This window comes from Ranitomeya variabilis, chromosome 2, assembly GCF_051348905.1.
Source record: "Ranitomeya variabilis isolate aRanVar5 chromosome 2, aRanVar5.hap1, whole genome shotgun sequence".
Classification (NCBI taxonomy): domain Eukaryota; kingdom Metazoa; phylum Chordata; class Amphibia; order Anura; family Dendrobatidae; genus Ranitomeya; species Ranitomeya variabilis.
In genome coordinates this window covers 171,152,597-171,175,436 of record NC_135233.1, presented here as the reverse complement: position 1 = coordinate 171,175,436, position 22,840 = coordinate 171,152,597, and the positions used below count along the sequence as shown (strand labels likewise).

The 22,840-nt window shown below is 46.5% G+C and overlaps 2 protein-coding genes across 2 annotated transcripts in view; both read right to left on the bottom strand.

Annotated features, from left to right (window-relative positions):
• LOC143804768 (protein Mis18-alpha-like) overlaps positions 1–22,840 on the bottom strand; it is a 69,504-nt gene that overhangs the window by 34,479 nt on the left and 12,185 nt on the right. The window contains exon 2 of the mRNA XM_077283167.1: positions 5,259–5,322. Coding sequence (XP_077139282.1) covers positions 5,259–5,322 — 64 coding nt within the window. The remainder of the gene's footprint in view (positions 1–5,258; positions 5,323–22,840) is intronic.
• Positions 646–3,654, bottom strand: LOC143804766 (uncharacterized). The gene is made up of 2 exons (XM_077283163.1): positions 2,913–3,654; positions 646–2,826 (listed from the first exon to the last, which is right to left on the bottom strand). Exons 1-2 carry the CDS (start codon positions 3,033–3,035, stop codon positions 1,597–1,599), a joined length of 1,353 nt encoding a protein of 450 aa, XP_077139278.1. The 5' UTR covers positions 3,036–3,654; the 3' UTR covers positions 646–1,596.

Genomic DNA, 22,840 nt, shown 5'->3' with positions numbered 1-22,840 from the left:
TGCACGGGACCGAGATGCGAATTTGTGGACTTGTTTGTTTTGTTTTGTAGCGAACAGGTCTATTTGGGGTTTGCCCCATAACAATGTTATCTTGTGGAAAATGTGAGGATTGAGACACCATTCTCCTTGTCGAAGAGTGTGTCGACTTAGAAAGTCCGCTTGTTGATTGTCCTCTCCTTTGATGTGGACTGCCGAGAGGGACAACAGATGCTTTTCGGCCAGGATTAAGGTACTGTTTGCGGAAGACATTAGAGCGTCTGATCTTGTGCCGCCTTGTTTGTTTAAATACGCCACTGTCGTAGTGTTGTCTGAACAGATTCTGACGTGGCTTCCTCGTAGCTGTGGGAGAAATTGACGCAGTGCATAGTTTACCGCATTCAATTCTTTCAGGTTTGATGAATATAAATCCTCATTCTTATCCCAGGTTCCCTGGCAGAATCTATCTCCCATGTGTGCGCCCCACCCGTGGGGACTAGCGTCCGTAGTTATCGTGTGGGATGGTGATATTACCCAAGGGACACCCCCCGCTAGGTTGTCTTTATTTTGCCACCATTCTAAGGAGGATAAGACTTTCTTGGATAAAGTTATTTTCGATTCAAGGTGCCCCAGAAATTTTCTCTGTTCCCGAAGTATCTGATGTTGTAATGTTCGGGTATGAAGTTGTGCCCACTGAACGGCTGGAGTACAGGAGGAGAGGGATCCTAGCAAGGACATTCCTGCTCTCAGGGACATTTGAGGTTTGTGAATGGCCGCCACAACTTTACCCTCTATAAGAGATATTTTTTCTTGGGGAAGTAGACATTTTTGCTTTATGGAATCTAGATTAAATCCCAAAAATGTCTGAAGAGAAAGTGGGATGAGTCTGGATTTTTTATAGTTGACGATCCAGCCCAGGCTTTCTAAGGACGAGACAGTGTCAGCTAATCGTTCCGCACACTGAAGGGATGAATTTCCTACAACTAAAAAATCATCTAAGTAGGGAATGATTAATGTGTCTCTCTGGCGAAGGTAGGCCATTACTTCTAACATTACCTTCGTGAAGATCCTGGGTGCAGTGGAGAGACCGAAGGGCATGGCTGTATACTGGAAATGATGAATCTCCCCCTCAAGAGTTACTGCCACTCTTAAGTATTTTTGATACCTACTATGGATAGGGAGATGGTAGTAGGCATCTTTTAAATCAATGCCGCCCATTCTACAATTTGGAAAAAGGAGCTTAATGGCCGATCTAATAGACTCCATTTAAAACGTATAATTTTTAATAAACGTATTGAGTTTTTTAAGATTTATAATTGTTCGAAATGAACCATCGGGTTTAGGGATTAAAAATAACGGAGAGTAGAACCCTTTACCCTCTTGTCCCTTTGGCACCCTAACTAAAACATTTTTAACTATAAGACTTCTAATTTCCAGTTCAAGGGCCTTCTGTTGCACTGGTGAGGAAAGGGCTGTTAAAATAAAGGAATCATGGGGAATTTGGAGGAATTCTATTTTCATTCCTTCCTTAATAATATTTACACCCAGGAACTTGACGTGATTTTTCGCCATTGGGGAAAGAAAAATTTTAACCTGCCCCCTACTGGGGTGTCTGGTGTTTCAGAATTTGTTGTCTCTACGGAAGGGGGGGCCTTTGAACATAGTGCCACCCTGTTTTCCCTCTCTTGTGGCCCATCGTGACGATCTTTCATTTTGTGTTCTTTTCCCGAACGGCATCTTCCTAAAGGTCTTCCTATAGAAAGGAATTGAGGGGTCAGGGAAGGCTTTTTTCCTCTCTTTTGCTTTTTTGAGGATCTCGTCTAATGCTTTCCCAAACAAAAACTCACCCTCACACGGAATAGCGCAGATCTTAGCCTTTGACTGCGTATCCCCCTTCCAGCTCTTCATCCATAACGCACGTCTGGCATTATTAATTAGACCGGCTGATCTTGCTGCAAGGCGAAGAGAGTCAGCTGAAGCATCGGCCATGAATGCTGCTGCACCTCTAATTAGTGGTATCGCATCCCGCAATTTTTGTCTGGAGACCCCCTGTTCGATCTGTTGATCCAGCTGATCAATCCAAACAAGCATGGATCTAGCTGTGCACGTGCTGGCAATTGATGGCTTAAATATGCCCGTGGAAGCCTCCCATGATCGTTTCAGTGACGATTCTGCCTTCCGATCTAGAGGATCAGAAAGTAGGCCCGCATCCTCGACTGGTAGAGCTGACTGTTTTGAGGTGGAGGCGACTGCAGCGTCCACCTTAGGGATTTTAGTCCATGAAATTAACTCCTCATCATTAAAGGGGTACTTCCTTTTGGAGGCTGACGGGAGAAAACCTCTCTGGTCCTGTTTCTCCCACTCCCTCTTTATCAGTGCCTTAACCGCAGGAATTACTGGGAATGCTCTTCTCTTCCTCTCCGCCAACCCTGCAAACATGATGTCTTGTGCAGTTTGGTCGTCTTTTGTATCCTCACAACCTATAGTATTCCTGATGGACTTTACTAGGTTGTCCACCCCATCAAGGGGAAAACAAGCTCGACCCTCAATGTCGGAATGTGTTGAGGAAGAGGATGACGCCTGCGAGGAGTCTGAGTGGATAACGCCTTCCTCCTCGGACTCAGAGCTGGATATAGCCTTTTCTTTCCCGGATTTTTTAGGGGGGGTACTGGCTTGTGAGATGGCCTGTAATTCCTCTCTAATTATGGCCCGTATATCTGTGACCGACATAGATGGACTCTGCATTGTTTCCGCCATACACTGATTGCAGAGTTTTTTGGGGTGGGAATCTGGGAGAGGCTCGTCACATAACGCACATTGCTTGTGCTTAGATTTCTGTCTCTTTTTGGCCTGGGAGAAGAAGACATTTGTGGAAAAGGGTGTCAGCTTTATAGGCAGAGGGGAAATCACACTCACCCAGTGAAGCTGTACGGTACCGAAATAGGAGGCTGCGACTTTCTGGATCTTGAATCCTTGGTCTCACTCCTGTGGCTGGCATCTGAGGACCTTCTGCTGGCTGGCTCACCTGCTGGGTCCACAGTCTTGCCTGGGGACGACATGTTGCATCGCCTGTGCGTTTGCAACTTCCCCCTTTTTATAGGCCAGGATCCGGTCAGTAAACTTTTTTTTTTTTTTTTTTCACAGCGGTGCACTGCGCATGCGCGAAACCGCGCTTTCCCCCACCGCTGTGTGAGTGACCCGGAAGTGCTCCTCTACCTCCGGGTCATTCTGGGGATTCTTACACCGCTCCACGCATGTGCGGCCACCATTATCCCGGCCTGCGCTATGGAGCGGTGTACCGGCTGCCGCTGCAGCTGTGCCGCAGATCCCGGACCCTTTACCTGGTGGTCCGCGTCTGGAGCCTCTTCAAGGCCGCACCTCTGCAGCGTTGCTCTTGTGGAATCGGCGTCGTCTCTCCCGGACTCAGCCATCCCACATGCCGGCCAGACGAGGGGGGAGCCGTCTAACGGAATCTCCCCCGACGCTGCATCTGGACTGCATCCCCTGCCGTTCCCGCAGAAACCGCACAGGCGGATGCTCCTAGCCCAGGTAAGATCTTCTGTAGTCTTCAGAGATCCTGTCCCCTGGGAACAGGAAACCTAAACTGAGGAGGAGAGGGGGACCGCCCCCTTTTATGTCTCTGTAGGTTTCCTGTTCCTTGGGGCGGATCCCCATCTCTCCAGTGGGTGCTGTCATGGCGAAGGGTAAAATAGCTGTTGTCCTCGTTCACTTCTCCGCTCCTCCTGCATGTTATAGCATTGTCCCGCCACATGGAATAAAGGACATTAACCTTTTTTAAGAAGCAACAGTGAGTGCCATTTCTTTTTTCAATATTGAACACATTTAGTCTTCAACACATTTACATGCACCACCTAGCTCATCATTATGTGGTACGCTTAATATTAAGGACTGATTCAGACTGCCATTTTTTCACTTTTGTAATTTACGGAGAAGTTTTGCACCCCTTTTCTCACTTTATCTGCAGAAGTCTTGGTTTGACTCCCCAATACTTCATTCATTCCGAGGTTGCTATTTATGTATTCATTGTGATACCGACTGTGTTGGTATGCAGAGGATAACATCTGCCTTTTTCTACGATTTTATTTCTTTGCTTTAATACATTTTGTCAATAAAAGTTTGATCATTTTATCATCTGGGCTTTGCCCGCTTTTTTTTTTTTTTTTTTTTTAAATAATGGTCTTTTGGAAGTGCCCCTTAGGGTATGTGCACAAGCTGCGGAACCGCAGTGTTTCTGCAGCGGTTTCCCATGAGTTTACAGTACAATGTAAACCTATGGGAAACGAAATCCGCAGTGCACATGCTGCGGAAACGCAGCGGTTTATATTCCGCAGCATGTCAATTCCTTGTGTGGATTCCGCTGCGGGTTTACACCTGCTCCAATAGAAATCTGCAGGTGAAAACCCGCAGCGGAAACCGCAATAGAAACCGTGTTAAATCCGCCGTAAAAACCCCCGAGGGTTTGCACTGAGGATTTATCAAATCCGCTGCGGAAAATTCCGCAATGGAATCCGCAGCGTGTGCACATGGCCTTACACATTGGCCTTACATAGGTTCTTGCTAAATGGATAGGAGTAGTGTTATGCGCTACGAAGAGAGACCAAGCAAGACTTGCATCAAACCAAAGGTGCGGGTTATAGATGCACTTGGCACAAGCTGCCCAGATAGGCAGGCCCTTGAGGGCCAGGAATACTCTTCACCCAGCTCCTAGAAATGGAAGGGGGACTTTTGCAGAGCCCTTCACAGGCCCACTGTTACCTGGCAGCTGGCGTCTGGTGAGGCGGCCGATGCCTAGTCAAGAACCAGGTGGGAACCTCTCCAAGAACCCCGAGTGAAGCACAAAGAGACAAGGAGAAGAACATTAAGGAAAACCCTGAAAAGATAGCTATCAATACAGCCAGCACCACTCACTTCCAAAACACATAAGTGCAAGAACTGCAATAAACAGAAAAAGAACATACAAACAGATGTTGTCCTTGGTGGGACTTGAACCCAGGACTCCAGCGCTGCAAGGCTGCAGTGCTACCCACTGAGCCACCGTGCTGCCCCTAATAATGAGAACTATACAAGCGTAGCTACTAAACTTGATAGCAAACCTAACAATTATATACAATATTGTGCAGAATTGTGAACATGGCTCCAGCTACAATATATCCCACAAGTCAATACAAGATCAATAATTTTAAAACGTGTCTAAAGTACCTTCTGCAACAAAATAGTCTAAGCTGAGAAAAATAAAGATCTGTAAAAGCAGACGGACATACCTGCCGGCATCATGGCGATCTTCAGATGTAATCCACTCTCCCCTTTTCACAAACTCTGTTACAGCTGTAAAGAAATAAGACATGAAAACCTAGGAGCTATGGCAGAGGGTCATTCCAAACAATTCACAAGGAGACTGGTGAAGTCATTCAAGATAGTAAATCAGTCATCTGCTTTTACGCTATTTCCATGTCTATATATTTCCAAGATTAATATGCTGATCACAAAGGTATGCCTTTATTGTGTCAGGCTACTTTCACACACAGCATATTTGCTGCGTATTTTTACGCGCGCGTATTTTGCTGCTGCTTTACCTGCGTTTTTTTACGCAGGCAAAAAACGCAGCTGCTTTCACACACTGCGTTTTTTGCTGCGTTTTTTGCCGCATTGTGTACTGAAAATAAAGTTTGTTTGAAAAAAAAAAAAGGGGGAAAAAAAAAAAAGAGTCATTGAGGTCATTTCCTGTCTTTATGACTCGGAATACAATACACACTGGAGTTAACATCATGTCGATTCTGCCAGCTGCAATGGCCTTGAGCCAAAGACGCCTCAGCAAGCGGAACAGACATCAGCTGGGGTTTACTAACCCCACTGTCACTAACCCCAGGTTACTAGGGCAGGCGTCAGTCAGACGCCCCCCCTCGTAACCCTGTACGGTAAGGGTATGTTCACACGATCCTGATTTCAATCCTTTTTTTTCAGGACAAAAACCGCAGCTCTTGGCAGAAAACGCAGGTGCGTTTTTGATGCGGTTTTTAGTGCGTTTTTTTATGCAGTTTTCTCTGCAGATTGTCTGTGTTTGACACAAATAAAGCTTTAACTGCAGTGGGGGAAAAAAAAAAAGAAATGATGTCATTTCCTTGTCCAACCCTTTTCTTCTTCCATCCTCCATTTTGGGACTAAACACCAAAATGAGTGGACGTGTTTTGAATGACAGCGCTCCGCAGAGTGCTGAGCGTAGGCCAGATCACAGCCCGCGGATCCAGCTCTATCCAGCTATTTAAGTCTACGTTCACATTTGCGGTCTGCGCCGCAGCGTCGGGCGCCGCATGCGTCATGCGCCCCTATATTTAACATGGGGGCGCATGGACATGCGTCGCACTTGCGTTTTGCGCCGCATGCGTCACTGCAGCGCACGCATCCGGCCGCAGAGGACGCAGCAAGTTGCATTTTTGCTGCGTCCAAAATCAATCAAAAAAAGGACGCATGTGGCGCACAACGCAAATGTGAACATAGCCTAACATTTCAGTGCCACGTATTTCAGTGCCACGTGCCACATATTTCAGTGCCACGTATTTCAGTGCCACGTATCACGTATTTCAGTGCCACGTGCCACGTATTTCAGTGCCACGTATCAAAGTGCCACGTGCCACGTATCAAAGTGCCACGTGCCACGTATCAAAGTGCCACGTGCCACGTATCAAAGTGCCACGTATCAAAGTGCCACGTGCCACGTATCAAAGTGCCACGTATCAAAGTGCCACGTGCCACGTATCAAAGTGCCACGTGCCACATATTTCAGTGCCACGTGCCACGTATCTAAGTGACACGTGCCACATATCACGTAGTTCAGTGCCACGTATTTAAGTGACACGTATCACGTATAAGTGCCACGTGTCACGTATTTAATTGCCACATATTTAAGTGCCACGTATCAAGATTTTCCATGGAGAACAGACACATCCAGAGATATGTCTGCTCTCCACGGCTGCAGCAACACACTGACAGGAGCCATAGTTCCTGTCGGTGTGTCACTGCGCATGCGCGAGCGAGTTTACCGGCGGTCATTGACCCCGGCACTCTCGCTTAACGGCAGTGCTGCGTGGGAAAGTTCAACGCAGCTGTACTGCTGTTAACCGAGACGCCGGAGCCATTGAACTCCGGGACAGTACGCGATACACTGCTAGGAGCTTCGCTCCTGGCAGTGTATCGCCGGAGAGCAGCCGATCGGCGTGGGACACTCGTTTTATGGATTCTGCGGACAGGGAGTATGGATTTGGTTTATTATTTTTGGATTTTTTCCTGGAGGATCGAGGGCTTCGCCTACAAGTGTGCTGTTGGTGAGTATATACTCTATGTTATGTGTTGTATGTACTGTGTGTCATGTATGTGTATTGTGTGTAGGTGTTTTGTGTAACTTTACAATTGTGCTAAGTCGCCGGACACAGGGACAACTCTCCCATCCTAATACCGGATGGGAGTAGTAGTCCCATACGGCGACTTAGCACAATGGTGGCACTAGCGTCGCATGGGGACACACACACACACACACACACCAATTCGATCAGCAGCCCCACGTTTAAGGACTCCATGCTGCTTCACTGGGGGGCGGGGGCTTCCCTCTTCCTGTCCGACGTCACGTCCGGTCCTGGGTGTCAACCCCTCCGTACAAAGACGCCGACACCCAGGACAAAGGCGCTGTGTGTGGAAGGTAATATGGGGCCCTAGGGGGATACGCAGACACGCCGCTGCGTAAAGAATTGACATGTCAATTCTTTTTACGCCGGCGTGTTTGCAGACAAAAGCGCCGCGTTTTTTTGCGGTGTGTCTGAACGGCAAAGTGAATTTCTCATTCACTTTGCCGGCAGACGAAAATGACATTGCGCATTTTTGAAAAGCGCCCACAAAATAGCGCTCAAAAATGCGCTATGTCTGAAAGTAGCCTTAATCAGCATCGCTGGGACGACTACCAGAAGGGCAAAATATCCCTAATGATCACATTTTTGTGACTTTCGGCATGGTTCTGCCATCATTGTGGTGCAGATCTAGAGATTTATTCTAGTGGTATTACACGGCAGGATTTCTGAATGTTTATCTCTTTTGTATGACGCTGCATAGGACAAATAAGGTAATAGGCCTATATTCAAGGTATGTGCAGGGAGGTTGATTTGCATATGCATTGAACATGTTCACAAAACTTGTGTGGGATACAGAAACAGGGACTTTGCAGGTGTGTGAATTTATAGTATATAAATGACCGTTAATCTGAATAGTTGGCAGGTCAAATATTTTCTCTGCTATTTCTGTGGCTTCTCCTCTCGATAACAGCTGATCACTCAGGAGTAGAAAAGTGGGGCCTATGGCTTCTGAATGGAAAGGGATTGTATAAAACCTGTATCCATATATATGTATATGTATTGAATTTCTTGTGCTTGTTATGTGGTGAATAACTTATTATTTTTTTTTTTTAAAACAGGACACGTGTACAATAGTTCCAACGGTAGAGTAATGCCAAACCACCCTTTTAAAAACAGTTTGTTTGTTTTTTTACATCAGATTTCTATAAGTGCTGCTGTACACAGCCATCCAACAGCCTGCAGTAATCATGCACATGGCCTATTAACTGGCTACATTAAACAATGGTCTCACTGTCCTGTCTATAATCTGTCCACATCTGATGTCAGATCGGGCAATAGTTAGATATTGTAGAAGTACTTATAATGGCCAGTTATTGCTGCAATCCACTAATATTTAAGATATCAGAACAATTATTGATTAGTGTAAAATGCTCATTTAACTATAAACTGCACATTTAGCATGTTACTTCTCTACCCAACAAGTACAGGAAACTCAATACGCATCTGATTATGGGATGCGTTACTGAAGTATTACATTAAAACTATCAGTATATACAGTGGTTTTCTTGTGTGAAATGTTAAACGAGAGGAGTAAATTAACATTTGTAAACATATATTCACTTAAACATTTACGGTATTTAATTTTTTTTAATTATAATTAAAAAAAAGTCTTCACCCAACGTACACAATGTATCCTTATTCAAGGTGAATAGGACTAGTGATGAGCGAATTTGTTTGGAAAACAATCGCCAAACAAATTTGGCACGAATATAGCACATTCAGATTCGTGATCGGAAACACAAGCAAAATTTTATAAAATCAGAAAAAAATAACATTCTGTAAAAGTGCAAGAAAATATTTGTGTTGCCACAAAAGTATTTTCAGCACTTTAGCAACGATAAATGGTGGTGTATCATGAGCATTTGACACGTGTTTGATAAAGGGAGGGAGTTTGTAGAGGTGCGGCTTTCTTGTAAACAGTCTTTTTTCTCTCCTAACTTTGTGTGTGCACATTACGGCTAGCCAATCAGGGTGTAGGAAACACACACAATCTCCTGACAACAGCTTGTGTCATTGGCTGCTGAAATCACATGTCCCTCTCCATATAAATAGGGGACATCTTGTTTAAGTGCCATTTTGACACTAACAGCACAGAGAGGCGGCTCCTGACACTGGCACTGTTAGCACCAGGATTTTAGCTAGTTATAGGAGTTTGTTTATTAGTCAGATTTATAGCTAGCTAGTGTCCAGCGCGGCTGTTAAGTTTATCTAACAACATTTTTTTTATCAATTACTGAGGTCCACAAAGCCAGCAGGATAAGGGTATGTGTCCACGTTCAGGATTGCATCAGGATTTGGTCAGGATTTTTCATCAGTTTTTGCAAGCCAAAACCAGGAGTGGAACAATTAGAGGAAAAGTATAACAGAAATATATATGCACCACTTCTGCATTTATCACCCACTCCTGGTTTTGGCTTACAAATACTGATGAAAAATCCTGACCAAATCCTGATGCAATCCTGAACGTGGACACATACCCTAAATGTCCTACAAGTGTGTTGTGCACTGCTTCTATTGTGCGCCATATGCGAGTATAGCAATCTAATATTTTTTCACTAGCTAAATGTGAAACAGCCTGCTGCATCCCATGTTGTCATTTTGTGGCAGTGATTTGAACCTGTCTGCAGACCTAAGGCACATAAAAAAAAATATTTTTCAGTTGCAAGAAGTTAGACAACCCACCGTTCCACACTGTCATTTTGTTGGATTGAAATTAAGCTGCAGAGGCCTGATCCAGAGGCTACAAAAAAATCTGTAACATCTAGTGTGTTATAGAGGCCTGATAGAGAAGCTACCAAAAAAAACCTTCTGTTCCTAGTGTCATACAGTAGGGGACATGACTTTCAAATTGTTTGTAGCATCTCTGTCATACAGGCATCATCCACACTCAAACAATTCTTTTTTTCTGTGACCAACATGATACAGCCTGTCATATTTCAACTTGGAATTTACAGTCGCTGAAATTCAGCTGTTTGCAGAGGTGGTACAGAGTTTAAAATCTTTTTTTTTTTTTTTTTTTTGCTAATACTGTGCTCCTACCACACTAACTGAGCAACATGACTGGGAAAAAGCAAAGTCGTGGTGGAAGGGGAATTAGGCTTGGTGTTCAAGGTGTACGTGGGGTAGGTCGTAATGTTTGTGAAAGCACTAATGAAGCAACATAACGTCCTATGCAAAGACATCTGACAACTTCTGTTACTGGACAGGCTACTCCTCTACCTTTCTTTGGCAGATGCACAGCGGTATGCCTTGTCGATGATGCCCAGAAAGAGCATGTACTTAAGTTGATAGCAAGCGCAGCTTTAATTGGTCTCCTCCTCCACCTCAACATCACACCCAGTACAGTCCACAGAGGTGGCGCCCAAATTTACTTTGCTTCCCCCTGCGTCCCAACTCTCCAACTGTACAGCTGAATGTGCGGAACCACAGATGGGCAAGACTGAAGAGCTGTTCACACATTCTATGCCATTGTCATCAGAAGTGTACTCATAATAAGCTTCACAGTGTCAAAAGGAGAAATCTGCACCGATGCCCAAATTTTTTTAAGCTTGGATTCGGGACAGGACAAAGTATCGTCCGAACAGCATCATGACCCTCGTATACAGGCCCCTCCTCTTTTCTTTGTATACCGCCCCTATTGGACAAACAGTAGATTTGGGTTCCAGTACCATCTCTGAGATGACACCCAATTATACACTTCTCCTGATATCATGCCTGCCTTTTTAGAAAACACCAGTGATTGTCTTACTGCTGTCTCTAACATCATGTCCTCCCTCGATCTGAAACTGAACCTGTCAAAAACTGACATCCTTGTGTTTCCTCCCTCTACTAATGTATGACTGACATTGCCATCTCCATGTGTGGTTCCACCATTACTCCCAAGCAACATGCTCACTGCCTTGGGGGGTCATACTTGATTCTGATCTTTCATTCACCCCCCACATCCGATCACTGGCTCGCTCTTGTTATCTGCACCTCAAAAACATGTCTAGAATTCGACCTTTTCTTACTTTCAACTCTGCAAAAACTTACTGTTTCTCTTATTCATTCTCGTCTGGACTATTGTAATTCTCTACTAATCGGCCTCCCTCTTACCAAACTTTCCCCTCTCCAATCTGTCCTGAATGCTGCAGCCAGGATCATATTCCTCACCAATCGTTATACCGATGCCTCTACCTTGTGCCAGTCATTACACTGGTTACCAATCCACTCCAGAATCCAGTACAAACTTCTTACCCTCGTCCACAAAGCATTCCATGGCTCAGCACCACCCTACATCTCCTCCCTCATCTCAGACTACTACCCAACCCATGCTCTCCGTTCTGCTAATGACCCAAAGTTAACATCCTCAATAATCAGAACCTCCCACTCCCGTCTCCAAGACTTTTCACGTGCTGCGGAATGCACTATCCAGGGTAATACAATTAATCTCCAACCCCCCAGTTTTAAGGGTGCCCTAAAAACGTATTTATTCAGACTGGCCTACCGCCTCAACGCATTAACCTAACTATTCCTGTGTGGCCCATTCACAAAAAGAAAAAACAAACAAACAAAAAAACTTAAACCATAATCAGGTTCCTCGCATCATGTTCTCATATGCTTTATGCATTTAATAGCCCTCTCCGCTGTTAACTGGTTCATGCAGCTTTACATGAACACCCGATTCTTAGGGTACTGTCTCACAGTGGCACTTTTGTCGCTACGACGGTACGATCCGTGACGTTCCAGCGATATCCATACGATATCGCTGTATCTGACACGCAGCAGCGATCAGGGACCCTGCTGAGAATCGTACGTCGTAGCAGATCGTTTGGAACTTTCTTTCGTCGCTGGATCTCCCGCTGTCATCGTTGGATAGGTGTGTGTGACACCGATCCAACGATGCGTTCGCTTGTAACCAGGGTAAACATCGGGTTACTAAGCGCAGGGCCGCGCTTAGTAACCCGATGTTTACCCTGGTTACCATCGTAAAAGTAAAAAAAACAAACAGTACATACTCACATTCCGGTGTCCGTCAGGGTCCCTCGCAGTCTGCTTCCCGCTGACTGCCAGCCGGAAAGTAAGTAGAGCACAGCGGTGACGTCACCGCTGTGATCTGCTTTCACTTTACGGCGGCACTCAGTCAGAGCGGGAAGCAGACTGCGAGGGACCTGACGGACACCGGAATGTGAGTATGTACAGTTTGTTTTTTTCACTTTTACGATGGTAACCAGGGTAAACATCGGGTTACTAAGCGCGGCCCTGCGCTTAGTAACCCGATGTTTACCCTGGTTACCCGGGGCCCTCGGCATTGTTGGTCGCTGGAGAGCGGTCTGTGTGACAGCGACCACACGACTTTCCAACGATCACGGCCAGGTCGTATCGCTGGTCGTGATCGTTGGAAAGTTGCAGAGTGTGACAGTACCCTTACACTATGGCTCGTCTGAATAACGAAAGCAATTGTTTTCATCCACCTTTTGTGTCTCCCCTTTTCCTCATAGATTGTAAGCTTGCGAGCAGGGTCCTCATTCATCTTGGTATCTGTTTTGATCTGTGTTTATTGTTATGACTAGATGTTTCCAGCCAGCTAACGCTTGGCACGCTCATTGCTATCTAATTAACGCTGCTGGTGATTAAACTAAAGTAAATAATGACAACATTCAAGAGCACTTACGCAGGTGGTAAATTAACTTAAAATGAAGTTAACAACAATAGTGTGGTGATGTGTTGGGGCGGGATTATGTGTGGGGATGTGGTGGGGGGGCGGGATTATGTGTGGTAATGTGGTGGGGGCGGGATTATGCATGGTGATGTGGTGGGGGGTCGGGATTGTGTGTGGTGTTGGGGTGGGATTGTGTGTGATAATGTGGTGGGGGGCGGGATTGTGTGGTTATGTGGTGGGAGGGCAGGATTATGTGTGGTAATGTGGTGGGGGGCGGGATTAGGTGTGGTAATGTGGTGTGGGGGCGGGATTATGTGTGGTAATGTGGTGTGGGGGCGGGATTATGTGTGGTAATGTGGTGTGGGGGCGGGATTATGTGTGGTAATGTGGTGTGGGGGCGGGATTATCTGTGGTAATGTGGTGTGGGGGCGGGATTATCTGTGGTAATGTGGTGGGGCGGGATTCTGTGTTGTGATGGGGTGTGGGGGGAGGGCTGGATTATGTGTGGTGTTGGGGTGGGGGGCGGGATTATGTGTGGTGATGTGGTGGGGGGCCTGGATTCTGTGTGGTGATGTGTTGGGGGGGCGGGATTGTGTGTGGTGATGGGGTGGGGGGCGGGATTATGTGGTAATGTGGTGGGGGGCGGGATTATGTGTGGTAATGTGGTGGGAGGGCGGGATTATGTGGTAATGTGGTGGGAGGGCGGGATTATGTGTGGTAATGTGGTGGGGGGCGGGATTATGTGTGATAATGTGGTGGGGGTGGGATTATGTGTGGTGATGTGGTGGGGGGCGGGATTATGTGTGGTGATGTGGTGGGGGGCGGGATTATGTGTGGTAATGTGATGGGGCGGGATTATGTGTGGTGATGGGGTGGGGGGCGGGATTATGTGTGGTGATGTGGTGGGGGGCGGGATTATGTGTGGTGATGGGGTGGGGGGCGGGATTATGTGTGGTGATGGGGTGGGGGGCGGGATTATGTGTGGTGATGTTGTGGGGGCGGGATTGTGTGTGGTGATGTGGGGGGCGGGATTATGTGTGGTGATGTGGTGGGGGGCGGGATTGTGTGTGGTAATGTGGTGGGGGGATTATGCGTGGTGATAGGGTGGGGGTGGGATTCTGTGTGGTAATGTGGTGGGGGGCGGGATTATGTGTGGTGATGGGGAAGGATTGTGTGTGGTGATGTGGTGGGGGGAGGGATTGTGTGTGGTGATGTGGTGGGGGCGGGGTTGCGTGTGGTGATGTGGTGGGGGGCGGGATTGTTTGTGGTTATGTGGTGCGGATTGTGTGTGATAACGTGGTGGGGGCGGGATTGTGTATGGTAAAAGGGTGGTGGGTGGCAGGATTATGTGTGGTGATGCGGTTCGGGGCAGAGCTACTGTGCAGGGGGCGGGATTAGCGAGTAATCACGATGCCTAAAAAAACACACAAGAAAAAAGGAATATGCACACAGTGGGACTGACCTAATAAATTTTATTTAATTACAACAGTTCACCATACACAAGGGCAAAAAAAGGGAGAAACAGACATTTAAAAACCAAGTGAACCTGCCCGCATCCCCCCAAATACAATAACAAGGATCCACATGACAATGTATAACAAATGTACAGATAATGCAAGGAACACTTAAGCAAGTTGGTAAATTAGTACAATAACAAGCACATTTATTCAATACCCTGTACCGCAACTGAAAGAGCCCTCATAGTATCAAAAGTCAGATCCAAAGTATAGCCACTACCCCCCGAGTCACACAGCAGGCCTGTAATCAATCAAATTGCTGTCAAAAAAGATCGGGTGTTAAACCAGCCAAATAGTTGGTGCAGCTAACTTACAGCCTTCCCTAATGCTACCACCCCATATCATACTTTACCAAATACGGTGCAGAGCTTCCAGCCACCAAGGAGTCAATACCCCATTGGTGTCCGTGAATAAGTGTGCCCTCAAAGCAAATGTGAGGGCAGCGAGCATACAGAAATGCATGCACCTAAGTGAAATTGGGGCGAGCAGGGAATAAAGCCAAGACCGGGGAGATCCAAAAAAGGGGGGGATGGAGGCCCCACGTGTATCGACGCTGCTTAGAGCGTCTTCGTCAGAGGAAGGTAGTGAGAGTGACCTTCCAAACATGCCCTATATACATGAAACCTAATAAATAAGAATACATTTCACCTGTGAGGCTGCCGACGGCGTCCCAATAACCCATAGATGTACGGTGCTAGAGAAACGATTCCAGACATGCGCACAACGATGCCGTGGGTATCCGCCAATATGCCGACCTATCAGCTCCCATGTCATGTGCACAGGCCAAGTCAATTTGAGAAACCAACGCCGATTAGTCCAGAGTAGCAATATAGTTAGTACAGGCGCGCACCCGTCCAGCAAATGGACACCTGTCATGGTTCTCAATGGCAAGAGACCGTAGTAAAGCATACAAAAGGACTAGCTCTTGGAAGATGGGAACTCGAGCTGACTGTGAGCTAAACCTACCGCACAACTAACAGTGGCCGGGTAGCGTGCCTACGTTTTATCCCTAGACGCCCAGCGCCAGCCGGAGGACTGCCTGACCCTAGCAGAGGAAAATACAGACCTGGCTTACCTCTAGAGAAATTTTCCCCAAAAGGCAGACAGTAGCCCCCACATATATTGTCGGTGATTTTAGAGGAAATTGACATACGAAGTATGAAGATAGGTTTAGCAAATTGAGGTCCGCTTACTAGATAGTAGGAAGACAGAAAAGGGAACTTCACAGTCAGCTGAAAACCCTTTTCAAAACACCATCCTGAAATTACTTTAAGACTCTAATATCAACTCATGACACTAGAGTGGCAATTTCAGCTCACAAGAGCTTCCAGCCTCAGAAATATTCAAACACAGAGAACTGGAACAAAAATGCAAAACAAACTTAGGACTACAAGTCCAACTTAGCTGATAGTAGTCTAGGAGCAGGAACATGCAACAGAAAGGCTTCTGGTAACATTGTTGGCCGGCATAGAAATGACTGAGGAGCAAGGTTAAATAGAAAACTCCCACATCCTGATGGAAACAGGTGAACAGAGGAAATGAAGCACACAAGTTCAGTACCACCAGTGACCACCGGGGGAGCCCAGAAACCCAATTCACAACAGACACCAATGCGGCATTCGATGAGATCTATGCGCACGCGCCCGGGTTACCATGGAGAGGGCGCCCAGGCACGCGCAGTGCAGGTAGAAGATGGTTTCGTCTGTGACCATCATAAGCCTTGTGCGCACGCGCACCAGCTGCCCTGGGAAAACCCCCAGGCATAAGAGATGAAATTTTTTGAGAAGCCAATCAAACCACAAACAGTCTGGTACCACATCCACATCACATACACTGTCAAAGATTTTGTTGGTGCGCCAAATTGCGTACATGCCCCATCCAAGTCAATAAGATTATTGCGCACACGGTATGGTCCGAGAGGCCGTGCATATATCTGGACCACTTCCTGCAGCCACTGGTCCTTTCCTTGGGGTCGTACATTCGGGACTCAATGCACTTGATAGAAAGGATTGGGAAATTGGAAACACCAAGGGACACTCTGATTGTCACACTTGACGTTGAGTCCCTTTACACCAGCATTGATCACAAGCTTGGATTGGGGGCAGTTACGTACTTCCTGGACAAAAAATCAAGTAGAGACAGGGACCACGACTGCTTCATATTGGATTTGCTTAAAGTGGTCCTGGAAAAGAACTACTTTACGTTCGATCGTACCTTCTAAAGGCAGGCGTCTGGCACCGCCATGGGTGCCAGGTGCGCACCATCGTATGCAAATCTTTACATGGGGTGGTGGGAGGAAATCCATGTATATGAGCTCCAACAGTTCCGTGAGCATGTGCTAGAATGGCACAGATTTATTGACGACGTCCTCTTTCTTTGGGTTGGGACCCTGGATGCGTGCAATAACTTTATCGATTTGCTCAACAGGAACCCATGGAATATCAGACTTACGTCCAAGGTATCTCCTACCAGGGTGGACTTCCTGGATTTAAACATCATCATGAAGGACAATCGCATCACTACGAATTTACACAGGAAGAAGACCGCTACCAACAGCTTACTTCACTACGGTAGTGCACATCCGACTCATCTTCGTAATAGTATACCCAAAGGACAGTTCCTGAGGGTTAAGAGGAACTGTTCGGCTGAGGATGATTTCCGGGCAGAATCGAAGAAACTTACCGATAGGTTCCAAGCCAGGGGGTACCCACGTAGAGTGATTTCACGAGCGTTCCAATATTCCCAGCGGTGTGAGCGTGAGGATATACTCAAACCAAGACAGAAGAAGAATGCACGGACAATTGATTTAATCACTGTATACCATAACCAATGGGGGGGGATGTGCATGAGATCCTTAGCAAAAATTGGAAACATTTTGCTTACAGAACCCAAACTCCATCCCTGGCTGGCACCTACCCCCAGAATGGTGGCCAGAAGATCGCGAAATCTTAAGGACGAGTTGGTGTCTAGCCACTTTAAACGGGCATCCGTTAAGAGCAGCAGTAGTGGCCGCATTTTTGGCTCCTATCCATGTGGGGGTTGTAACGTGTGTAGCTTTATGACATCTGATACGGGTCTAGCACTCCCACATATCCCAAAAAGGATTGAACCACCAGCGTATTTCAACTGCCGCACCAAGAATTTGGTGTATGCCCTGGTGTGTGGGTGCCCCAAAATTTATGTGGGGTACACGACACAGGAGTTAAGGCGCCGGGTGCAGCAACACCTGTCCAGTATTAACACGGCTAAGAGGGATTGGGAGAAAGGAAAAAAACTTTCATCGGTGGCAGGACATTTTTTGCAGGAGCATGGGGGCTCTGTTGGGGATTTGAACGTTATGGGGTTGGAAGGGGTCAAGCTTGATATAAGGGGTGGCAACATTATGTTGGACCTGCTTAGGAGGGAGTCCAAGTGGATTTACAATCTGAATAGCCGGGCTCCGGTAGGAATTAACGAAGAACTTCTTTTTACCGGTTTTTATAAACAGGTTTAATTTTAAAAATATATACCTTAAATTCGATGCGGGCTGTTTCAAAGTCATCTAGTGTATCATCCATGAGGAAAAGAAAAAATTATATATATATATTTTTTTTTCTTTCGTGATTTTGATTATATATGGCCCTTTCCCCCCTCCCTCTCCCCCTTCCCTTCCCATATATACACCTTTTCTGCCTGTTTGGCGTTATTGGGGTCTTGGGCCATCCCCCCCCCCCCCTTCCCTACCATATTTACCCGGCTCTGAGGGTACGCTTATTTATTCATTATCATCAGCGGGGTACCAACTCCCCTGGGGGCTGGGATTTTGTTTTGTAAGGCATTATAGCCCCACCAATAAATGTATATCTGGTGGTGGGGTGGACAAATGGGGGGGTTGGAGTTTTATGGTATGGTATGGTTTTGTTATTGGTAGTTTTCCTTTTGTCATATCTGGTATCCAGTATGGTCACTTCGAAACCGATTAGGCTAATTGTGTGGGATTCCTCACGCTTCTATTGATTATGTCAAAACCTTTCTTACTATCATTCTTAGATAGGCGTAGGCGGCAAGATGGTCTCTGACCATACCGTGTGCGCAATAATCTTATTGACTTGGATGGGGCATGTACGCAATTCGGCGCACCAACAAAATCTTTGACAGTGTATGTGATGTGGATGTGGTACCAGACTGTTTGTGCTTTGATTGGCTTCTCAAAAAATGTCATCTTTTATGCCTGGGGGTTTTCCCAGGGCAGCTGGTGCGCGTGCGCACAAGGCTTATGATGGTCACAGACGAAACCATCTTCTACCTCCACTGCGCATGCCTGGGCGCCCTCTCCATGGTAACCCGGGCGCGTGCGCATAGATCTCATCGAATGCCGCATTGGTGTCCATTTGCTGGACGGGTGTGCGCCTGTACTAACTATATTGCTACTCTGGACTAATCGGCGTTAGTTTCTCAAATTGACTTGGCCTGTGCACATGACATGGGAGCTGATAGGTCGGCATATTGGCGGATACCCACGGCATCGTTGTGCGCATGTCCGGAATAGTTTCTCTAGCACCGTACATCTATGGTTATTGGGACGCCGTCGGCAGCCTCACAGGTGAAATTTATTCTTATTTATTAGGTTTCATGTATATAGGGCATGTTTGGGAGGTCACTCACTACCTTCCCCTGACGAAGACGCTCTAAGCAGCGTCGATACACGTGGGGCCTCCATCCCCCCCTTTTTTGGATCTCCCCGGTCTTGGCTTTATTCCCTGCTCGCCCCAATTTCACTTAGGTGCATGCATTTCTGTATGCTCGCTGCCCTCACATTTGCTTTGAGGGCACACTTATTCACGGACACCAATGGGGTATTGACTCCTTGGTGGCTGGAAGCTCTGCACCGTATTTGCTAAAGTTTGATATGGGGTGGTAGCATTAGGGAAGGCTGTAAGTTAGCTGCACCAACCATTTGGCTGGTTTAACACCCGATCTTTTTTGACAGCAATTTGATTGATTACAGGCCTGCTGTGTGACTCGGGGGGTAGTGGCTATACTTTGGATCTGACTTTTGATACTATGAGGGCTCTTTCAGTTGGCGGTACAGGGTATTGAATAAATGTGCTTGTTATTGTACTAATTTACCAACTTGCTTAAGTGTTCCTTGCATTATCTGTACATTTGTTATACATTGTCATGTGGATCCTGGTTATTGTATTTGGGGGGGATGCCGGCAGGTTCACTTGGTTTTTAAATGTTTTTAAATGTCTGTTTCTCCCTTTCTTTGCCCTTGTGTATGGTGAACTGTTGTAATTAAATAAAATTTATTAGGTCGATCCCACTGTGTGCATATTCCTTTTTTCTTGTGTGTTTTTTTGGTACTTTATATATGCACGTGGTTGATCCCTTTAGTACATATTGTGTGCGGTGCCTGCCTTCTTGGGTTTCTTTAGTCACGATGCCTCTTACAGGGGCGGATTATAAGAGGGTCAATGTGGGCGGTAGCCCAGGGCCCAGTGGTGTGTGTGGGGGGGGCCCTGGGCCACTGCACAGATTGCCCGCCGGCCGCCGCCATCAGGGCATTATTGCACGTGCCCCCCTGATTGACTGGCGTATGTATCATTTATGGGCCCGGACCCGGTGAGCAGAGAGAGGGGGCCCGCATCTCGGTGAGCAGAGAGAGGGGTCTGTAAAAGTCCCCTCTATAATGTAAAGTTCTGCGGAATATGTTGGCGCTATATAAATAAAATTATTATTTATCACATTTGAAGTCACTTTGAGGGGTCTCTATGATAGAAATACCCAAAAGTGACACCATTCTAAAAACTGCACCCCTCAAGTGCTCAAAACCACATTCAAGAAGTTTATTAACCCTTCAGGTACTTCACAGGAATTTTTGGAATGTTTAAAAAAAAATAAAAATGAACATTTAGCTTTTTTCACAAAAAATGTACTTCAGACCCAATTTGTTTTATTTCACCAAGAGTAACAGGAGAAATTGAACCCCAAAAGTTGCTGTACAATTTGTCCTGAGTACGCCAATACCCCATATGTAGGGGTAAACCATTGTTTGGGCGCATGGCAGAGCTTGGAAGGGAAGGAGCGTAGTTTGACTTTTCAGTGCAAAATGGGCTGGAATTGACATCAGACGCCATGTCGCGTTTCGAGAGCCCCTGATGTGCCTAAACAGTGGAAACCCCCCACAAGTGACAATATTTTGGAATGTAGACCCCCTAAGGAACTTATCTAGGTGTGTGGTGAGCTCTTTGAACCCCCAAGTGCTTCACAGAAGCTTACAAAGTAGAGCCGTAAAAATAAAAAAATCTTTTTTTTTTCTGAAAAGTGATCTTTTCACCCCCAATTTTTTATTTTCCCAAGGGCAACAGGAGAAATTGGACCCCAAAAGTTCTTGTGCAATTTGTCCTGAGTACGCCGATACCCCATATGTGGGAGAAAACTACTGTTTGGGCACACGTTGGAGCTCGGAAGGGAAGTAGTGACATTTTGGAATGCAGACTTTGATGGAATGGTCTGCGGGTGTCATGTTCCGTTTGCAGAGGCCCTGATGTGCCTAAAAAGTAAAAAAACAAACAAACAAACAAACAAACACAAGTGACATTATTTTGGAAACTACACCCCCGCTCAAGGAACTTATATAGATGTGTTGTGAGAACTTTGAACCCCCAAGTGTTTCACTAAAGTTTAGAACGCAGAGCCGTGAAAATAAAAAATAAAAATTTTCCCACAAAAATGATTTTTAGCCCCTGTCACGGGGTCCTTCTCCTGTACCACACAATCAACAGAGCCAGCGAAGAGTGAACAATCCCAAGACCTTTAGGCAAAAGTACGAAAGGTCCAAATACGATCCACCACACAAAGGATAAAATATTCCAGAACACGAATGCAGTTCAGTTACAGAATAAAAGTCCAACAATCCAGCACAGAGGATAACAGTCCATATTTCCTTCTTTCTCTCTCTGACGTGCTGTCTTCACATCATGGTTCCACACAGGATCTGAATTGCCCCCAGCTCCTGTCCTCTCCTTATGTCCAGGAGTAGTCAGACAGGTTGGGGTGGTTTTCAGGCCTCCCACACCTGACAAAGGTGCATGGTGGATTAAGGCACTACAGGGGGTCATGGTTTCAACAAGCTAGTTCAATATGTCATTAGCATATTAGCAAACAGGTTTATTCACTGACCCTGTGGCGAGATAACAGTACAGGAATGTGGGGGCTGATATCAGATGGCAAATAAAGGCCCCGTCTCACATAGCGATTTACCAACGATCACGACCAGCGATACGACCTGGCCGTGATCGTTGGTAAGTCGTTGTGTGGTCGCTGGGGAGGTGTCACACAGACAGCTCTCTCCAGCGACCAACGATCAGGGGAACGACTTCGGCATCGTTGAAACTGTCTTCAACGATGCCGAAGTCCCCCTGCAGCACCCGGGTAACCAGGGTAAACCTCGGGTTACTAAGCGCAGGGCCGCGCTTAGTAACCCAATGTTTACCCTGGTTACCAAAAAAAACCAAACAGTACATACTCGCCTTTCGGTGTCCCTTGCCGTCTGCTTCCTGCTCTGACTGAGCCGCCGTACAGTGAGAGCAGAGCACAGCGGTGACGTCACTGCTGTGATCTGCTCTCACTTTCCGGCCGGCAGTCCGTCAGAGCAGGAAGCAGACGGCAAGGGACCTGACGGACATCAGATGGTGAGCATGTACTGTTTGTTTTTTTTTACATTTACGCTGGTAACCAGGGTGTAAACATCGGGTTACTAAGCGCGGCCCTGCGCTTAGTAACCCGATGTTTACCCTGGTTACCAGTGAAGACATCGCTGGATCGGTGTCACACACACCGATTCAGCGATGTCAGCGGGACCTCAACGACCAAAAAAAGGTCCAGGCCATTCCGACACGACCAGCGATCTCACAGCAGGGGCCTGATCGCTGGTACGTGTCACACATAGCGAGATCGCTACTGAGGTCGCTGTTGCGTCACAAAACTAGTGACTCAGCAGCGATCTCGCTAGCGATCTCGCTATGTGAGACGGGGCCTTTACAGCAATTCATCAATTGGCAAATAACTAATCCTACAAGAGAACACCATGATAATCAGTAAAATATAAATATACACAAAATGATATCCACATAACATATCCCACCATCACAACCTCTCCCCCCTCATAATAAGTGAGCACGCCATTAGGTCTACACAGACCACTGGCCTGCTCGCTTTAGTCCACTTTGCTCCAGTGTTTATAGTTCCTTGTACAGTGGCAGGGGTTGCAATAATCATGATCACTTGTTGTCCATAAATTCCCG